We start from the raw sequence: 18,212 nt of genomic DNA, 5'->3' as shown, positions 1-18,212 counted from the left end.
CAAGGCCTCGCTCGAGTTCCCCTCTTCCAGCCTCCCCAACACTCCATCCACACCCCGTTTTCACTAAACTTACTTTTGTACTCAGCTGTTCTCTACTTGAAAAAACCAAAACCAAAAAACCCCACAAAAAACAAAAACACCAGCTGCTTGGGGAAAATAATTATCTCTTTTACTTTGCTTTACTTTTTCACTTTCATATCATCTTTCCCAATTCTAGGCATAGAAGGCTAGATCAGAAAACACTAAATAACACATAAAGAATGAAAATACATCAGTGCTCGAATGCCGTTACTTTATAACCTGATCATTTAATTTCAAAAGGCCAGGAACGGCAGGCATGAAATGCACCAATACTAACTACTGTCCTCTACCTTATCCGGCTTCGAGTGGTGGGGGTCACGGAGGCCGTGGGGGAGGAGGACAGGGACAGCTGTGGCGACGTGGCACCAATGGCCATGAGCGAGGCAGGAGACGCGCCCTCAGGTGCAGAGACATCTCGCTTCATCTCTTCACTGCTTCGTCTGGACACTGAGTGTAAGAAACAGCCATTATGCAATTTATAGCAAAAACATTTTAAGCTGAGTTCTTGAGACATCTTCAGCAGGTCCCCAAAAGAGCAGAAATTATCATACAGGAGGAAAAACTAACATTCTCTTTAACTTACTGATAACTTGAAAGGATTTTTTTTTTTGCCATTTTAAAAAACTGTAGGGGGCTTCTCTGGTGGTGCAGTGGTTGAGAATCTGCCTGCCAATGCAGAGGACACGCGTTCGAGCCCTGGTCTGGGAAGATCCCACATGCCGCGGAGCAACTAGGCCTGTGAGCCACTACTGAGCCTACGCATCTGGAGCCTGTGCTCCGCAACAAGAGAGGCCGCGATAGTGAGAGGCCCGTGCACCGCAATGAAGAGTGGGCCCCGCTTGCCACAACTAGAGAAAGCCCTCGCACAGAAATCAAGAACCAACACAGCCAAAAATAAAAATAAATTAAAACAAACAAAACAAAAAAAACTGTGAAAAAGGTACAGTTGTTGAAATATGCACAGATGCCCATATTCCCTGAAGGCAAGGAGTGTGTCTCATCCACCCTTAACACTCAAAGCACCCACCTGGCCCACAGTGAGTCCCCCGCAAACCTGCGTTCAACTACAAACATGACCAAAGCCAAAGGCTAACTAAAGCAACATTCACTCTCAACCAAAATCAACACAACCCTTCTGAACGTGGCCAAAAACACTGCTGAAGAGACAGAAAGGAAAGATGCTTTGTTACAGGGCCACACTTAATTCTGGGTCAAGATTTTTTTTTTTTTTGGCTGCCTTGGGTCTTCATTGCTGCGCGTGGGCTCTCTCTAGTTGTGGTGAGCGGGGACTACTCTTTGTTGTGGTGCACGGGCTTCTCATTGCAACGGCTTCTCTTGTTGCAGAGCAAGGGCTCTAGGCATGCGGGCTTCAGTAGTTGAGGCACATGGGCTTAGTTGCTCCACGGCATGTGGGATCTTCCCGGAACAGGGATCGAACCCATGTCCCCTGCATTAGCAGGCAGATTCTTAACCATTGCGCCACCAGGGAAGTCCCAAGCCACGTTTTAAAAAACATGAATCAACAAAACAGAAAAGCAAAAGGTGTCGTGTCAAGTCAACTACCGAGAGATAAGAACAATCAGGAAAGTCCTATTTTGAAAGCGTTAGCTCTAGGAGACCGAAAAAGTAAGCCCATCAAATTCATCATTGTAAAATGGCTATAACACTGGAAAAATCTGGCTTCTGGAGAATTTTTGGTGTGCTCTGAAATAACCCTTCAAAAACAGTCATGACACATCTTGTGATAAATATTTTAACCTTTCACAGCTACCCAACTTTGTATGAACCTATATTTTCAGTATATCTTCTAACCCACTCTAGGCACTTAATGAATACTTGTTAAGTGAATGGAACTATCTAGCTTTTATTTTTTATTTTTGAAATCAGGGCCATGAAATGTGATTTCTATGAAATGTGTAAGATACAATAGGGGAAATTCAGAGTGAAAAACAATCAACTAAAGAGGCAAGTAAGGTTAAATAAACCTAAAGAGAAAGTACTCGGTACCATCACTAAAACTTCTGGAAGAATCTTTTTAAAAGAAATTTCAGATAAAAAGTATTACCTGAGATGGTCTTGGCACTTTCCATGGCAGGTACTCTCGGCAGAGAAGCAGGTCGGCTGGTTGAAGATGTTCTTAGTAGATGCTCTGCACAGGGTGGAAAGTGTCACAGTAAAGAGACCTGACCCTGAATTTCAAGAGGCAAAGGCAGCAGGAAGGTGAGTTTTGCTCCCTTTGCCCCTGAGGCTCGTCTGTCCCTCCTTCCCATCCAGGGCACCTCAACGGCTCCCCACAGAGTCCCCTATACAAAACAACTCCCATAGACAAGGACCAAGGGAAAACATCTCATTCAACTTTTATTTCTAGGGATGAGACATGCAACACAGATGAACACTTCTAAACCACCGACTGCTACTTACCTCTGATGCAATTCAACCAAAATTCCAAGATCCCCCACTGCATCTAGGTCTAAAAGTACAAACTAAATCAAAGCCTTGCCCTGTGTGCCTACAGTTAGTGGAGGAGCCATACGTGTCTACAACCAGAGACAAGTCAGGATGGAAACTGGAATAAGAGAATGATAAAGCACTATCAAGCCACAAAGAGGGATTTCCCTGGTGGCACAGTGGTTAAGACTCTGCGCTCCCAATGCAAGGGGCCCAGGTTCGATCCTTGGCCCGGGAACTAGATCCCACTTGCATGCCGCAACTAAGAGTTCACAACTAAGGAGCCGGCAAGCTGCAACTAAGACCCGGTTCAACCAACCAAATAAATAAATAAATAAAAAGATCTATCAAGCCACAGAGGTAGAAGCCATTTGCTTCGACTTCAGGCATCAGGAAGCCTTCAGCAGCATAATGACATGAATTAGTCTGTCAGACGGCTGGCTTCACTAATGGAGAACAGGGCTGGGGAACAGTATTCAGCCAGATGACATTCAGAGCAGAGGTAGAAGGACATTCAAGTTAGAGGACAATAAATCCCAGCATGGCTGAACCACAGGGCAGGGGGGGAACAGAGAGGGCAGCAGGCGGATAGCTCTAAAGCGGGGATGTGGCTAACTGACAAGAGCCTCACTGCCTGGCATGTGGACTTCAGTCTGAGGGCAGCGAGGACCCTCAGGAGGGACACAACCAGATCCTGCTTCCCCGTCAAGGGCACAGCTCCACCTGTTCTCGCTGAACACAGGCTGGGTTGGAGTCTCTGAAGTTCCCTGAGCCCTGGCACACTGGTTCCCTTGCCCCCTCAGCCCGGCCAAATTCACCAGCCTTTGGGCCCAGTCTGACACCCCTTCCTCAGCACCTGCTCCCCACAATGGGTGCCCCAGACACAGGCTGGCCCGCCTCTGACCTCGGTGACAAGCCCAGCGAGGCTGTCACCAGGCCAGGACAACAAGCAAGGAAGGCTGGATGTGTCCCGCCTGGTCCGGTGTGTCAGGGACATGTGATGGGGCTGAGCTAAGTGAAGACAGTTAGTCCTGTCTGAGAACAAACACACTGGACGGGGAAAGGCGGGATCAACCAGACACCAGTCAAACAGCCCCATCAGCACTTCGTTTTAAGAATTAACAATTTAAAAACTACTCCCTCTCAGAATATCATGATATCAAAAGTAATGGCCTATCACAGTATCTTTCAAGGAGAGCACATCTTTCATGCCAAATGTGTTTTCTAAGCGTGTGAGGACTATGTGGTTGTGATCTCACAGCACTCTGGAGGGAGGATCCAGAAGACAGGACTCACACAGCCCACAGCCACTACGCCTTTCTTATCCTGAACCAACAAAGCCTCGGTGCAAAGCCCACCAGCAAGCATCGGTCAAAATTCTGAACTCTGTGGTGCTTGCACTTGTCTTCACAGGAAGAGCACATTATGTACAAAGACTGACAGACAAAGCAAAGTTCGTGGAACATGGCAAGAGTAGGAAATAGGAGTCAACATTTTAAATTTAGTCCAAATGTCCACTTCACAGTTACGAGACTGGTCATGCCCCTGAAGCCTTCATCTCCCAAAGAACACAGCACATGAGGAAAGTGAGGACAGATTATAGAGACACACGGGTCAGAACAAGGAGGGTGCCAGCCGAGAGCAAGCGGGAGGCACCCCATCTCCATCTCTGCCACTGGGCACATGGAAGGTGCGCGACTGAGGCACGGTGCACAGACCTGCCGCCCACCCAGTGCAGCCTGCTCTCACTACATGTCTAAGGATCCAAATCCGTCTCAACTCAGTAGACAGTCCCTGGCACAGGCCAACGCTGCCCTTCTGAGAAGGTACAAAAAGGCACTGTTCGGAGGCACCTTCCAATGGGCACAGCGCTGCCTGCCGCTCCGGGTGGTGTTCTCACTGCTGCTTGCGACACCAGCCACGGAACGAGCACAGGCCCCTCTGCTGCTGCAGCAGCGGCTAGATTACAGCTTCACGTCAAACTGCCGGAGAATCCCTCTTTGGGAAATAAGATTAGTGTGTCACAATCAGATGTGGCAGGCAGAAGAGAGCTGACGTTACAGTAATCAGGTCTACTCTATTGCCATATGGAGCTATTCTTGTCTTTAATCCATTCATTGAACAAAAACCACTTGGGTGTCCATGACTTGCTAGGCACTGGGCATTATGCAAAGGTCAGAGAAAGGAGGAAAGAAGGCAGCAACTTGCCCTCCTGGAACTCAGAGTCTACAGCGGAAGCCAGACATTTAAAAAATCTCTGCGCGTGAGGGATGCAGGAAAGAAGCAGTACAAGGGGCTCTGGGAACACAGCAGGGGACGTGACCTGCTCTTGAGAGGAGGTCCGGAAAGGCCTCCTCGGGAAACGACATCTCAGTTAAGACTAGAAGGATAATTAATAGCTTTTATACAGGCAAAGGAGAGCGCGTTCCCAGCACAGTGTTCAGCAGACACCAAAGGAAATCTAGGACAGCAGTGCTGTGAGGGCTGGCGAGGCTGGAAGGCCAAAGCAGGCCAGGCTGAAGAGTGTGGCCTTCACCCACTGGCAACATGGAGCCAGTGATGGTGTCTCGGGTGGACATCCTTCCAGCTGCAGGGGTGGGAGGGCACCAGTGCATGCAGGGTGATGAGTTATACCCAGAGCAGAGAGCAGAGAGCCTGGACCCAGGTGGTACCAGGGGAGATGGGAGAAGTACACAGATTCAAGGGCTCTTCAATGAGGCAGAATCAACAGACTTGCTGACCACCTAGAAATGGTGGAGATAGAAAGGAGGTTCCACATACAGAGATAAGAGAGAAGAAGAGGACTCTGGGAGGGAAAGAGATGAGGACACATGCAATTTGAGGACCCGATAAGATATCCAGGGAAAGATGTGGAGTGCAGGTTTGATCCCTGGTTGGGGAGCTAAAATTCCACATGTCTCGGGGCCAAAAAACCAAAGCATAAAACGGAAGCAATATTGTAACAAATAAAGACTTTAAAAATGGTCCACATCAAAAAATCTTTTATAAATAAATAAATAAATAAAAATAAAAAGAGGAGCCTAAGGATTTCCCTGGCGGTCCAGTGGTTAGGACTCTGAGCTTCCACCACAAGGTGCCATGGGTTTGACCCCCGGTCGGGGAACTAAGATCCTGCAAGCTGCGTGGTGTGGCCAATAAAAAATTTAAAAAAAAAAAAAGACTCTTAAAAAAAATAAAAATAGGAGCCTAAATACCCAACTTCTGCTCATTGAGGAGTAGTTCCAAACACACTAATGTTCCTGCTGAAAATAACTGTTACATCTTGAAAACATACAAACATCAACTACTTAAAAGCACTGAAGAGAAACTAAAAGCAGGCAGAAAATGAAAGAAATCTGCATTTGGAAGGAACTGGCACTGGGTGAGTTTCCTAGTTTTATGACTATAGGTGTGAGTGTAGGCCCCACCTGAGGCCATACAGGGCAGCTGAAATTTGGTAGAAAACCCAGGGTCTTATCATTGCCTCAAAGAAGCAGAGGAGATACCTCAGGACAACCAAAGCTGCTGGAAAGCAAGGGGGTTGGGGAAATACCAGAAAGGAAAGAATCACAAATTTTGTATATAAACTCTGCTCGTATCCCACTGACCTCTGAAATCCACAAGCACTCAGATTCCAAGGAGTTGAATTAAGGAAAAATAGCTGAACAGTTATTTCAACTGAAGGAAAGAGGTTAGAGTTTGAGGTGAACCAAGTTAACTGCTTGCTAACAAAAACCAATTTTCTGCAGAGGAACAAGACAGAATTCAGAATCTCTACAATGTGTGATTCACACTGCCCAGAATACAATCCAAAATTACTAGACATACAAAGAAAAAGAAAAAGTGACTCATACTCAAAAAAGAAATGGAAACCCACCCAAAGATGACTTATATGTTGGAATTAGCAGAAAAGCATTTAAAGCAGCTACTGCAAATATGTTCAACATTATAAAGGAAAATATGTTCTCAACAAATGAATAGGAAATCTCAGCTGAAACTGCTGAGACAGTATGAGACATGCCCTTCCTGAGACGCAATGCAAAAGACAGCCTAAAGCTGAAATTAGGGCAGACACAGAAAAATCCTCTGGAGCACCCGCCCCACTCTAAACACAAAGTATCACCAGAGCAACTGGAAGCCTGCTGTGCACTGAGGACATCACAGCAACAACAAAACTCAAACCCAGCCCAGCTCCTGAGCAGATTAACTCAAACTCCGACATTAAACACCTAGAAGGAAAGAGGTGCCCATGTCAAGGCATAAAACTGCTGTCCTACACAAGATTCCCAGCTTTCAACAATTATAAAATATACAAAAAGCAAGAAAAAACAATACATCCAGCTCACTGCATCAAGACAGCAAGTAATCAATAAACCAGACTTGGACATGGCACAGATGCCGCAACTATCTGACAGGTCACTTAAAATAACTATGATTAATTATGTTAAAGCCTTGGTGGAAATAGCAGACAACATGCAACAGTTACAATTTCCTATTTGACTTTCACTTACAGTTTCCACCTCTCTGCTGAAATTAGACAAATAAAACTGTGAGAACCACATCTCTGGTTCTCAACTGGGGCAGTTTTGCCAACATACCAAGGTCTTGAGGCATTTTTGGTTGTCACAACTAGGGGAGTGGGGTGCTACTAGGACCTTACCAGCTAGTGGGTAGAGGCCAGGGATGCTGCCAAACATCCTACAATGCAGCAAACAGAGAATGAATTTTATGCATATACTTAAAAAAAAAAATCAACCGGAATTGTGGGTGGGGGGGAATGAAATGCAAACTGTGATAAAACTAATCTAACTGTATTACAAAAGCATGACCTAACCACAATGAGAGAGAGGTGAAAAAAGGAGCTGACCTAAGTAACTGTGAGAAGAATGTTGTTTCGAGTGGAGACTCTCAGGCTAAACACAAAAAGAACTGTACAGGGTTTCCCTGGTGACGCGGTGGTTGAGAGTCTGCCTGCCGATGCAGGGGACACGGGTTCGTGCCCCGGTCCGGGAAGATCCCACATGCCGCGGAGCAGCTGGGCCCGTGAGCCATGGCCGCTGAGCCTGCGCGTCCGGAGCCTGCGCTCCGCAATGGGAGAGGCCACAACAGTGAGAGGCCTGCGTACCGCAAAAAAAAAAAGAACTGTACACAAACACTGCACTCTGGTACATTTGCTTCTCACAGGGTACGGTTTAGCAATTTTGAAACTACTGTACATGTATAAACTCATGATTTTTGATAGAGAAATAATCATCACGTGTGTACGTATGGGCTGGTGCACATACATACAGTCTTCCTGGCTCTGTCCAGAGAGGAGCTGGAGGAGGTGAAACCTCAGTAGTAATGGGTACGCCTCGCACCCAGATCTCGTTTTCTAAATACTACTGATTCCACAGCTAGTGCAGGGGAAAAAACAAGCCTGGATCATCTGTGGTGCCCCAAAGAAAGAAAGTGCTTTGGCACTTTGGTGGGGTGGGGGATGAAAAGAGCTCCCAATGATCAACGTTGGAATAACATGAGCAGCAAAATAAATAATAGTAATAGACTAACCCAAAGAATAAAATAAATATCCACGAGTCCATACTAATACAAATAAGGGCTATAAATATAACAATAAGTACAATAATATAACACAAATGATTCCTTACAGGAAGAATGAGGAAACAGAAAATCACCGCTAGAGCACAGTACTAACTGCTGCAGGCAAAATGCACAAACAGATGCTAAAATCAGTGAAAGGAAGTTTAAGCAGGAATAGGATATTTATTATTCACTAGTAGACAACCGCTTCAATCAAGTGATCCAGGTCACATCACCAGTAACAGGACACATCAACATCACGTGCCCCTGACGTGATGCACGTAGACAGACACATCACCTTGTGCTGCCCTTCCCAGCAGTACGTAACCTCAGCCTAAGCAGGAGAAAACATCAGACAAGCCCATCTTGAGAGACATTCTAAAAAATAACTGACCAGTACTCTTTAAAGTGTCAAGGTTCTAAAAGACAGGGAGAGGGACAAGCTGCTGCAGAACGGTGGAGACTCAAGGAGGTAAGACAACTCAGTGCAAACTGGGGTCCTGTGTTTGATCCTGGAACAGAAAAGGGACAGCAGTGGAACAGTCGGTGAGATTCAGAGACTGCACTTCAGTTAATAACATTTCCACGATATTGCTTTCCTACTTTTTTTTTTTTTTTTTTTGCTGTACACGGGCGTCTCACTGTTGTGGCCTCTCCCATTGCGGAGCACAGGCTCCGGACACGCAGGCTCAGCGGCCACGGCTCACGGGCCTAGCCGCTCCACGGCATGTGGGATCTTCCCGGACCGGGGCATGAACCCATGTCCCCTGCATCGGCAGGCGGACTCTCAACCACTGTGCCACCAGGGAAGCCCTTGCTTTCCTACTTTTGATAACTGTTCTATGGTTATGTAGTTTGTCCACATAAGGGAAGCTGGGTGAAGGATTTTTTTTTTTTTTTTTTGGCCTTGTGGGATCTTAGTTCCCTGACCAGGGATCGAACCTGTGCCCCCTGCAATGGAAGTGTGGAGTCTTAACCACTGGACCGCCAGGGAAGTCCGTGCGTGAAGGATTTAAGAGAAGTCCAATACTTCTGTAACTCTTCTGCAAGTCTAAACTTATCTCAAAACAAAGAGTTGAGAGACAGACAGAACACCTTAAACAAATAGTGCAATGCATGCTTATTGCAACAAGGTACTGACTGCAACTTACCTTGAAACACATTTAAAAAAGATGAACTGAAGGAAAGATAGAAGGATGGATAAATATGTGATAAAGCGAATACAGCAAAGTGCCATAGAATCGAGGTAGTGAGATGCGGATACGTGACTTCTTTCCACTTTTCTGTATGCTTGAAATTTTACATAATAATATGGAGAAAATATGGGAGCCTAGATGGTTTGGTTTATCAAGACAAATACTAAGAACTACAGGGAAGGAAAGACCTTTGGAAGTGAACAGATACCCATTAGACTGTAAATACAGGAGGGTAGGATTTCTATCTTAATTTCTCCTCGAAATTTCCCAGCTAGGGCTGGATCTAGGGCTGGGCCAGAATCTGACTTAGATCTACCCTTTGGAGAATGCAAATTGCTGTGAAACTTTTAAATAAAAGGTTCTTTTTATTTTAATTTAAAACAAAGATTTGGCTTTCTAGTAAAACCTCCTAACTTTGTATCACATTCATTACATGTACCTTCACCATAAATCAATTTTTTCAAAATAATGAATTTTTAAAAAGGTTTACATCTCTATCCTCAACACAATTTAGACAGATGATCACAGCAAGAATCTCTTTACAGAACATGACTATCCTTGGACTAATCAGCTTTCTCGGATCCTTGTACATCTGAGCTGATGACAGCAACACCACACTCAGGTCCCACTGACGCTGGGCAACCTCAGGCTCCCTAACCATCTGCATCGCCCAGCCGAGGTCTCTGCTTGCACTGGGCCTTCTAAGATCACTGTGCAAGGGGACAGTGGGGACAGTGAAGACCCTCCCAACTGCCTGTATCCATGTACCTGCTTAGGCTACAAACACCAACTCATGTCTTATCTACAAAGATTCACCTGTCATGACCCAGACCACAGAATTCAACTGCCAATAATACTAACAAAAGAGCATTTGATTAGTCCATTTATAATAAGATCTCTGGTCTAAAACATTTTCCTGCAACTGACATACAAGCATGATGAAAAACAGAAAAAAACCCACACCTTTTATAAAATACTTAACTGGAAAAACCAACAAATTATCCAATTTAAGTATAGTAGAACAAGAGGCAGCACTTTTCAAGTTTTCAGGAATGAAGCCATTGAAATTTTCAACCTGAAAATCACAGGCTGTGTTGTGTGACTTCGACCAGGACAGAAGAGACAATCAGGGGAGAAAAGCACCTCCAGCAGAGCTCAGAACTACTCTCTTAACTGGCATGGAGAACCACAGTGGTTTTTTATGACCTAGAATCATTTGGTTGTTCTTAGTTTTGTAAGTGGTTTCCTTCCCTAGTGACTGTTTAAGATAAAAGGTTACACTATCAACAAATTCTCAGATACAAATTCACCCAAGTGTATTTCCCTCTCTCTTGTATTTGCAGTTTCAACTAAGCCCAGTTAAGGCACCAGAACAGACAGAAGTGGAGAATGTGGCCGGCACTTGCAGGCAGACTGCACACACAATGTGCCCAATGGTGTTATCATATGACCATTACCAGTAATAAAAAGAAGAGCGCCAAAAAGAGGTTTAACTCGGCAGAGCCTCAGAGACACCTAACACGTTTTGTCTGCGTCTTCAATAACCCTGGCCCGCAGACCTTCCACACCCACTTTCCACCTATAAAGCCAGGCTAAGAGCAAAACTAAATGGTAATCTCTGCCCAGTTTCCCAAACTTGTCCCTTCCTAAGAATCACTTGGGGTGCTTGTGAAAATGAAGTTTCCAAGCTCCCTTCCTGGAGAGTCCATGTCAGCAGATCTGAGACGAGGCCCCAGATTCCACATTTTACCAAGTGACTCAGGTAAATCTTATCAACAGGTAAGTTTGAGAAACACCACTGGTGCTGGCAAGGTTTCCCCAGTAAACCTTGTGCTGCTGTGGGCCAATCAAGATGAGTGGGGAAGGTAGCCTTGAAAGGGGAGAAGCCCCCTTCGGACGCAGTAACAGAGTGAGTACAGACAGGAGAGAGAGGCCCTGGGCACAGCACCCCTCACAGGCCAGGCAGGAGGACTGAGCACAGGAGACGGAGGAGGAGATGCAGAGTGGGCGTGAAGGACACCAGAAAGAACATCCAGGGGTGGGCGGGCTCAACACGGCCAGATGCTGCCCACAGCCACTGACACCGTGGACCACAGCAGCTCGGGTGGACAGGAGAGGGTACAAAGCTGACCACAGGGGTAAGAGAGCCTTGGGAGAGGGAGCCAAGGCCCTGAGCTAGATGTTCACGATGACCCCGACTGACACAAGGAAACAGCATCCAAGAGGTCAGCAGCAGGACCCGTGACCACACACACAATCCCCGGATCCATCTGGGGGCCAGGGTGGGAACTCAGCACAGATGTAAAGGGAGACTTTAAACCATCCACACTTGTTCCCTTAGCAGGAGGACCTTCCGAGGGGAGAAGAGAGCTCAGGCCACAGCTAACACAGGAACCAGAAGCTGAAGCCGGGATGGAAGGCAAGTCTGCAGGGGCAGTGGCAACAGCACTGTCCTGGGCTCCACCATCCCCCTTGTACGCAAACTGCCCACTGAACCCCATGCCTGGCAGCCCCCCGGAGCCCACAGAGCCAGTCCTCTGCTTCTCTCTCCCCCACACCCATCCAAACTGCACAGTCGCAGCCCCAGAGCCTGACTCCCACACCAGGAGCGCAGGAGGGGCCCAGCCTGCCCAGCCAGGAGGGGCCTGGGCTCCGGAAGGTGTCACACCTGCCGGGCGTCTCCACACCCACCCCAACCAAGTGTGCCTTTCCCAGCACCTGGTCCAATGCCCAAAACCGTTTTTCCAAAGCACTTCAGCACCACACGTAGGGAGGCAGTGGGGGAGAAGGACCCCTGACCTCGAAAGGCAGAAGCCTTGGGCTCGGGTGCTGGGGCCGCCATAAAGAGCTGCGTGGAAATGGCACTCGCTGAACCCCAGCTATCAGAGGCTTTTCTTTCACAAGTGACGCAGAGCACAAAGACCAAAGGAATGGGCTCTGGAGCCAGGCTGTCCGGGTCTACTGTTCCTTAACTTAAATGTCAACCTGTGTTTATGAGTTATTTAACTGTTTGAAGCCTCATTTTTCGCATCTATAAAATGGGGATAACTATACACGCCCCACGAAGAACTGTAAAAACAGGGCCTGGCAACAGTGTGGACTCCCTGTCACCCTCGTGACACTATGAAGTCATCTTCCAAGATGCATCTATTAACAAACAGTCTCCTCATCTGTAATTAAGACGTGTTATTAGTAAACCTGTGATAAAGATGTGTATCAGACTGGTAGAAATAATGTCAAGAATAAAAGAAAAACAAGTTAGTTAGCCCCAAAAGTCAGATGAATAAAAAAATTAACAACAAAAGTGAAATACTGCACACGAGATGTACCTTGAACAGGAATTTCCCCGTAGTTTGGTCTCTTATCTGACAGGGCTGTCAGGGGTTTAGATGTAGAGATTGGTCCACTTATGGAATGTCTCTGAAATCATAAGACAAACAGTGTCCATATTAGGTTAAATCAGAGCTGGGTTTCACAGAGTAAATGTTGCAGAGAGTAAATATTTAGTTACGAATTTGCATAATTCCTTCCACACTATTACAGTAAGACTGAAAAAAACACACACACTCCCAGAGGCATATAATGTGATCAGTATACTATTTTAAAATGAACACAGAAAGATCCCACATGCCCCTCACTCGCCAATCAGCAAAATCCGGATGTGCTCCTTTAGTACTTGGATTGGCCATTCATGCCCCAGTACCAAATGGATCTCACTCTGTCACCTCCTCACTAAGTTTCCAACACTGCTGCCAGGCACAACCTGGCACCTTAACTCAGCACCAGCTTGGTCACCAGCCTCCTCCCCTCCGGTCTCATACATACACGTACCTACCAAATACTTGAACCCTCTCGGCTCTCCTGAGCCACCTCCCGCCACCTCTGTGTGATGCCCCAACACCACCAACTACTCACTCCTGCCCACAAGGACACGCTGTTCACCAGCTCTGGGCTTGTTCTCATGCTTCTTTCCTCAGCTCTCCCAGCCCTTTTTTATCCAGCTGAATTCTGACTACTCATTCCATAGTCCCAGCAGCAACGTGTGAGAGGGCCAGCCTCCCCACACCCTCACCAACACTTGATACTGGCAGTCTTCATTTTAGCCATCCCGAAGGTGCGTACTGAGATATCATAATGGATTTAACTTGCATTTCCCTGATGACTACGATGTTGAGCAACTTCTCATGTGTTTATTGGCCATTTGTGTATCTTCTCTTGGGAAGGGACTTTTCAACTCTTTTGTCCGTTATTTATTGGGTTGTCTTGAACCAAGGTGACAAACGAGTCTTCTCTGAATACAAGATTTTGACAGATAAATAAATTGCAAATATATTCTCCCCAGTCTTGTTTGTCATGTTCTTAATATCTTTCAGAGAAGTTTTAAATTTTGATGCCCAAGCTATTAATTTTCTTTTATAGTTCATTTTTTTGTGTGTCCTAAGTAAATTTTTGCCTTGTCGAAGGTCACGAAGACTTTCTCTAATGTTTTCATGTAGAAGTTCTGTAGTTTTAGCTTTTACATTTAAGTCTATAGTCAATTTCAATTTTTATGATGAATGCCATGAGGTAAAGGTATTTTTTTTCTTTTTTTTTCCATATGGATATCTAGATGTTCTGGAATCCTGTTGAAAAGATTATCCCTCTCCCACTGAATTACCCTGGCACCTTTGTTGAAAATCAGCTGACCTATTTCTGGATTCTCTACCTATTCTACTGATCTAAACTTATGTCAGAACCACACTGTCTTGATTACTCTACGTGCTAACATCAAGTAGTGGAAGTCCTCCAAACTTGTTCCTTTTTTCCCCCCCAGATGCTTTGGACATTCAAGGTTTTATAAATTTCCACATAAATTTTAAATTATACTATCAATTTCTACAAAACAGCATGCTGGTATTCTAAGTTGGATGAGTTGAATCTACAGCTCGATGTGAGGGAGAATTGCAAGATCCTAACAAGACTGAGTCTTCCAACGCATGAACATGATGTATCTTCCCATTTATTACGCCTTTAACTTCTCTCAGCATTATTTTATAGTTTTCACTTCAAGGTCTTGCACAATATTTTATTCAATGTATCGCTAAGTATTTCAATTTCCAATTGTTCGCTGGAGTGACTGAATCTAGGAGATAGCAAGAGGAGTCCTCAGACAGAAGTGAGTTTTCTCACCATCTTATCTTGTAAGGGACAGCTCATCACTTTTGCCACATTCTGTTCATGAGAAGCAAGTCACGAAGCCCAGCCAACCCTCAGAAGGAGCAGATGACACAAGAGCACAGCCGCAGGAGGCATGGATCACTGGTAAGCAGTTCAGAGACTGCCTATCCCGTTACTAATGGATCTCCTTGGACCTTCTGAGGTTGTTTTTAAGGTCATTTAGGGCAGATCTAGAATAGTGTTTACTCTAGGGCTATTTAGTTCCACTTCACAGAGTGGTCACTGAGGTCTCTAATGAATGCTCCAAGTATTCAAAGAGGTTTTTCCACGGTGGCCAGTAGGAACTCAAATGATCCCTGCTCTGTGTAAACTATGGGAAGCATCTGTCTGCCAGATTCCCGGTAACTGATCTTTGCTGCAAAATCGTTCTTGCTCAGCCTTGCGGGGTTCGACCCATGTCTACACATGTGCAGACTGGCACTCAGCAAGGACTCAAAGGGAGGCCTATGCAGAGCTCTAGACCTTTTCTGCGTGGCTCTCTCCTCCCAGGCACCCTGCCCCCAAATCCCAGCCCTTGTTCTCCCTGTACATTGATCTGTGTCTCCTCGGATCCAGCTGGCATTCCCTTCCCTGCTCCATGTGGGTTCATCCTCCCTGCTCACCATCTGGAAAAGCGTGGGCCACAGTAAGGCTCAGCTTTCTTAACTTGTCTCCAAAGATTTCAGTCCTGCACCACCTGTCCTACCACGTATGAATGTAACTGCTTCCTACATTTTGTCCAGCCTTATAGCAGTCTGTGGTGGCAGAATAATCCAGCCCTTGACTCCCTCATAGCCAGAAGTGGAATTCCCACTCAGGGAGTTTTGAAAAACTAACAATCCTAATCTTAGGCCCCATTCCCCAGGGATTCTTGTTCACTGGGATGAAGCCTGGGAATCTACGTGTTTAAAAATTCCACATGACTTTTGTGCACAATTAGGTTTGAGAAGCACTGTGCTAACTAATCAAGTACTAAAAAGCTACTGAATGTGGCTTATAATTACTAGTTTTTTCTCCAAGTTAGAGAGATGACATTTTTTACCTCTTATCTTTACAAAAGTTTACAGAGTGACGCCATGAACATTAAATTTCAACTGACAAACACTATTTAGAGAAACTTCACCTTATATCTTGCACCTTCATCTGCTTTCATTTATATCTTCAACTTTTTTTTAAATGTTATTTTTGATTCTGTTTTTCTTTTTTTTATTAAATATTTATTTATTTATTTGGTTGTGCCGGGTCTTAGTTGCGGCAGGCAGGCTCCTTAGTTGCAACATGTATGTGGTATCTAGTTCTCTGACCAGGGATTGAACCCGGGCCCCCTGCACTGGGAGCGTGGAGCCTTATCCACTGCACCACCGGGGAAGCCCCTGTTTTTTTAAATTAATTAATTAATTAATTAATTAGACTGCGTTGGGTCTTCATTGCTGTGTGTGGGCTTTCTCTAGCTGCGTCGAGCAGGGGCTACTCTTCGTTGCAGTGCATGGGCTTCTCACTGTGGTGGCTTCTCTTGTTGAGGAGTATGGGCTCTAGGTAAGTGGGCTTCAGTACTTGTGGCACATGGGCTCAGTAGTTGTGGCTCACGCGCTTAGGTGCTCCATGGCATGTAGGATCTTCCCAGACCAGGCATCGAAGCTGTGTCCCCTGCATTGGCAGGCGGATTCTAACCACTGCGCCAGCAGGGAAGTCCCTCTTCATGTCTTTAGAAAGTTTGATTAATCGAGTATATAAAAAGCTCATTATAGACAGAATATGGAATTCCCTTTGCCTTCCTTTCAAATTAAGAGTATAACGTCTTCTACATAAACATAAATGCAAAGCCACAACTTGCAACATTACAAATGCAGAGGGAGAGCACTTCTACCCTAAACTTTACAAAGGAAAAGGTTAAAAAGTTCACTCACAAAATACACAGCCAGTAGTTAACACCTACAAAAGTCTCTGCTCAGACAAAATGTTCTCAAACCCAATCTTTTAGGGAAGAGGTGCAGCCAAGGCTACCCTAGATCACAGGGGACTGGGTTTTAGGCTACTCTCACCTACGTGGAGAAACTCCACCTCAGCTACTGTCCCCAAAGTGGCTCACAGCAAGGGCATAGTGAGAGGGCCTCCTGAGCTCGACAGTCATGCCACCTGCCCTGCTTCTGGTCTGCACTCCCACAGTGGCAAGAAGGGCACCTGAGACACTTGTTCATGATGAGTCAGCAATGCCCCTGGGCCAGCCTGCTACAAAGCAGCCCAGAAAGAGCCACATTGCTCTGGATTCACGCCTGTGCAGACCCCTCCCACTCTGACTCTGAATCTGGGCTGGCCTACAACTTGCTCAGACCAAAATAATGGGATGGAAGTGACACAGTCCAGGTCCCCAGCCAGGTCTTAAAGGGCTTTGCTAACTCCTGCTTCTAGTCTCTTGGAGCCTGAGACACCAGGCCATGAAGGAGCCTGAGAGAAAGACCACGTGGAGAGGGCGGCCCGGCCACCCTGCTGAGCCCAAGCCCAGCCCACCCTCCAGCTGAGTGCAGCTGCAGGGGTGAGCCCAGGCAAAGCCAGAGAAATAAGAAAAATAGTAAAATTGCTGTTTTAAGCCACTAAGTTTTGGGTGATCTGCAGTGCAGCAGGGGATGAGACATGCCAACTATACAGCTGACCCTTAAGCAACACGGGTTTGAACTGTGCAGGTCAACCTACATGTGTGTTTTTTCAATAGTAAATACTCCAGGTACTACACAACTCGCAGCTGGGAATCCGCAGACGTGGAAGCGCAGACACGGAGGGCTGACCATACATTATAAGTGGATTTCTACCTACGCAGAGGGTCAGTGCCCCTAACCCCCCGTTGTTCGAGGGTTGACTGTATATTCTACTTAGAAAGTTATCTTAGTGTAGGGGTTAAAAACATGGTGTCTGAAGTCATGCCACCCAGGCTCAAATCCCAGCTCGAACACTTCATTGTATGACCCTCAGCAAGCTGCTTAGCCATTCTGGGCCTCAGTTTCCAGATATGAAAACTAGGGATAAGAATAATACCTAATAGCCAACAGAGGTGTCATGAGGATTAAATGAGTTAACATTATAAAGCATTGGGAACAGTGCAGAACATATAATAAGTGTTCACTAGTTGTTAGCTATCACTATTATTAGAGGATTTCAGAAGAATAACATACTTGACATTAACATAATTTATCTTAACTAGGGAATTTCACAGCAACCTAGGAAAACAATTGCAACTGTATCCCTCAAGAGGCAGCCATTTGCCCCCCGCGCCATAGTGTAGGTGACTTTGAAAAGGACAAGCTTTCAGAAGCTGGGACCCCCACAGCCTCTATGGTCACAGGCACTTACCTGCATGGGGGAGACGGCTGCCGCAGGGGGTGTTTTCATGGGACTTGGACTCAGAGGCGTTCGAGGAATTGCAGCTGTAGCAGGGCTGGGGACTAGAAAAACAACACACACACAAGTAAATAATGAACACAACAAGGTGCAGTGCAAGCTTTCATAACTGCTCTCTCCTTAAGGGTTCATCCCATGAACCAGCGCTCGCGGCTCCCCTGGGAACGGGAGACACCTCACCTCCTCAACACTCACGGCTGCTCCGTGCAGCCGTCCTGCCGTCAGGCGGACTGTCTGTTCCTGAGACTACTTGTGTTTATTTCCAACCCTGACTATGCCAGTCATTTCACTTTTGTTATTTAATTACGCTGTTAAGTG

At 46.0% G+C, this 18,212-nt stretch overlaps 1 protein-coding gene across 7 annotated transcripts in view; it reads right to left on the bottom strand.

The window, feature by feature from the left end:
• Positions 1 to 18,212, bottom strand: part of SPECC1L (sperm antigen with calponin homology and coiled-coil domains 1 like) — a 121,416-nt gene that overhangs the window by 38,935 nt on the left and 64,269 nt on the right. For all 7 annotated transcript variants that reach the window (XM_033837287.2, XM_033837288.2, XM_033837292.2 and 4 more), the window contains 4 exons: positions 17,847 to 17,938; positions 12,635 to 12,725; positions 2,147 to 2,230; positions 372 to 528 (listed from right to left, as the gene is read on the bottom strand). In XM_033837287.2, the coding sequence (XP_033693178.1) occupies positions 372 to 528; positions 2,147 to 2,230; positions 12,635 to 12,725; positions 17,847 to 17,938 (424 nt within the window). The remainder of the gene's footprint in view (positions 1 to 371; positions 529 to 2,146; positions 2,231 to 12,634; positions 12,726 to 17,846; positions 17,939 to 18,212) is intronic.

The sequence above is a fragment of the Tursiops truncatus genome, chromosome 13 (genome assembly GCF_011762595.2).
Source record: "Tursiops truncatus isolate mTurTru1 chromosome 13, mTurTru1.mat.Y, whole genome shotgun sequence".
NCBI classification, from domain to species: Eukaryota; Metazoa; Chordata; class Mammalia; order Artiodactyla; family Delphinidae; genus Tursiops; species Tursiops truncatus.
This window is presented reverse-complemented; position numbering and strand designations above follow the sequence as displayed.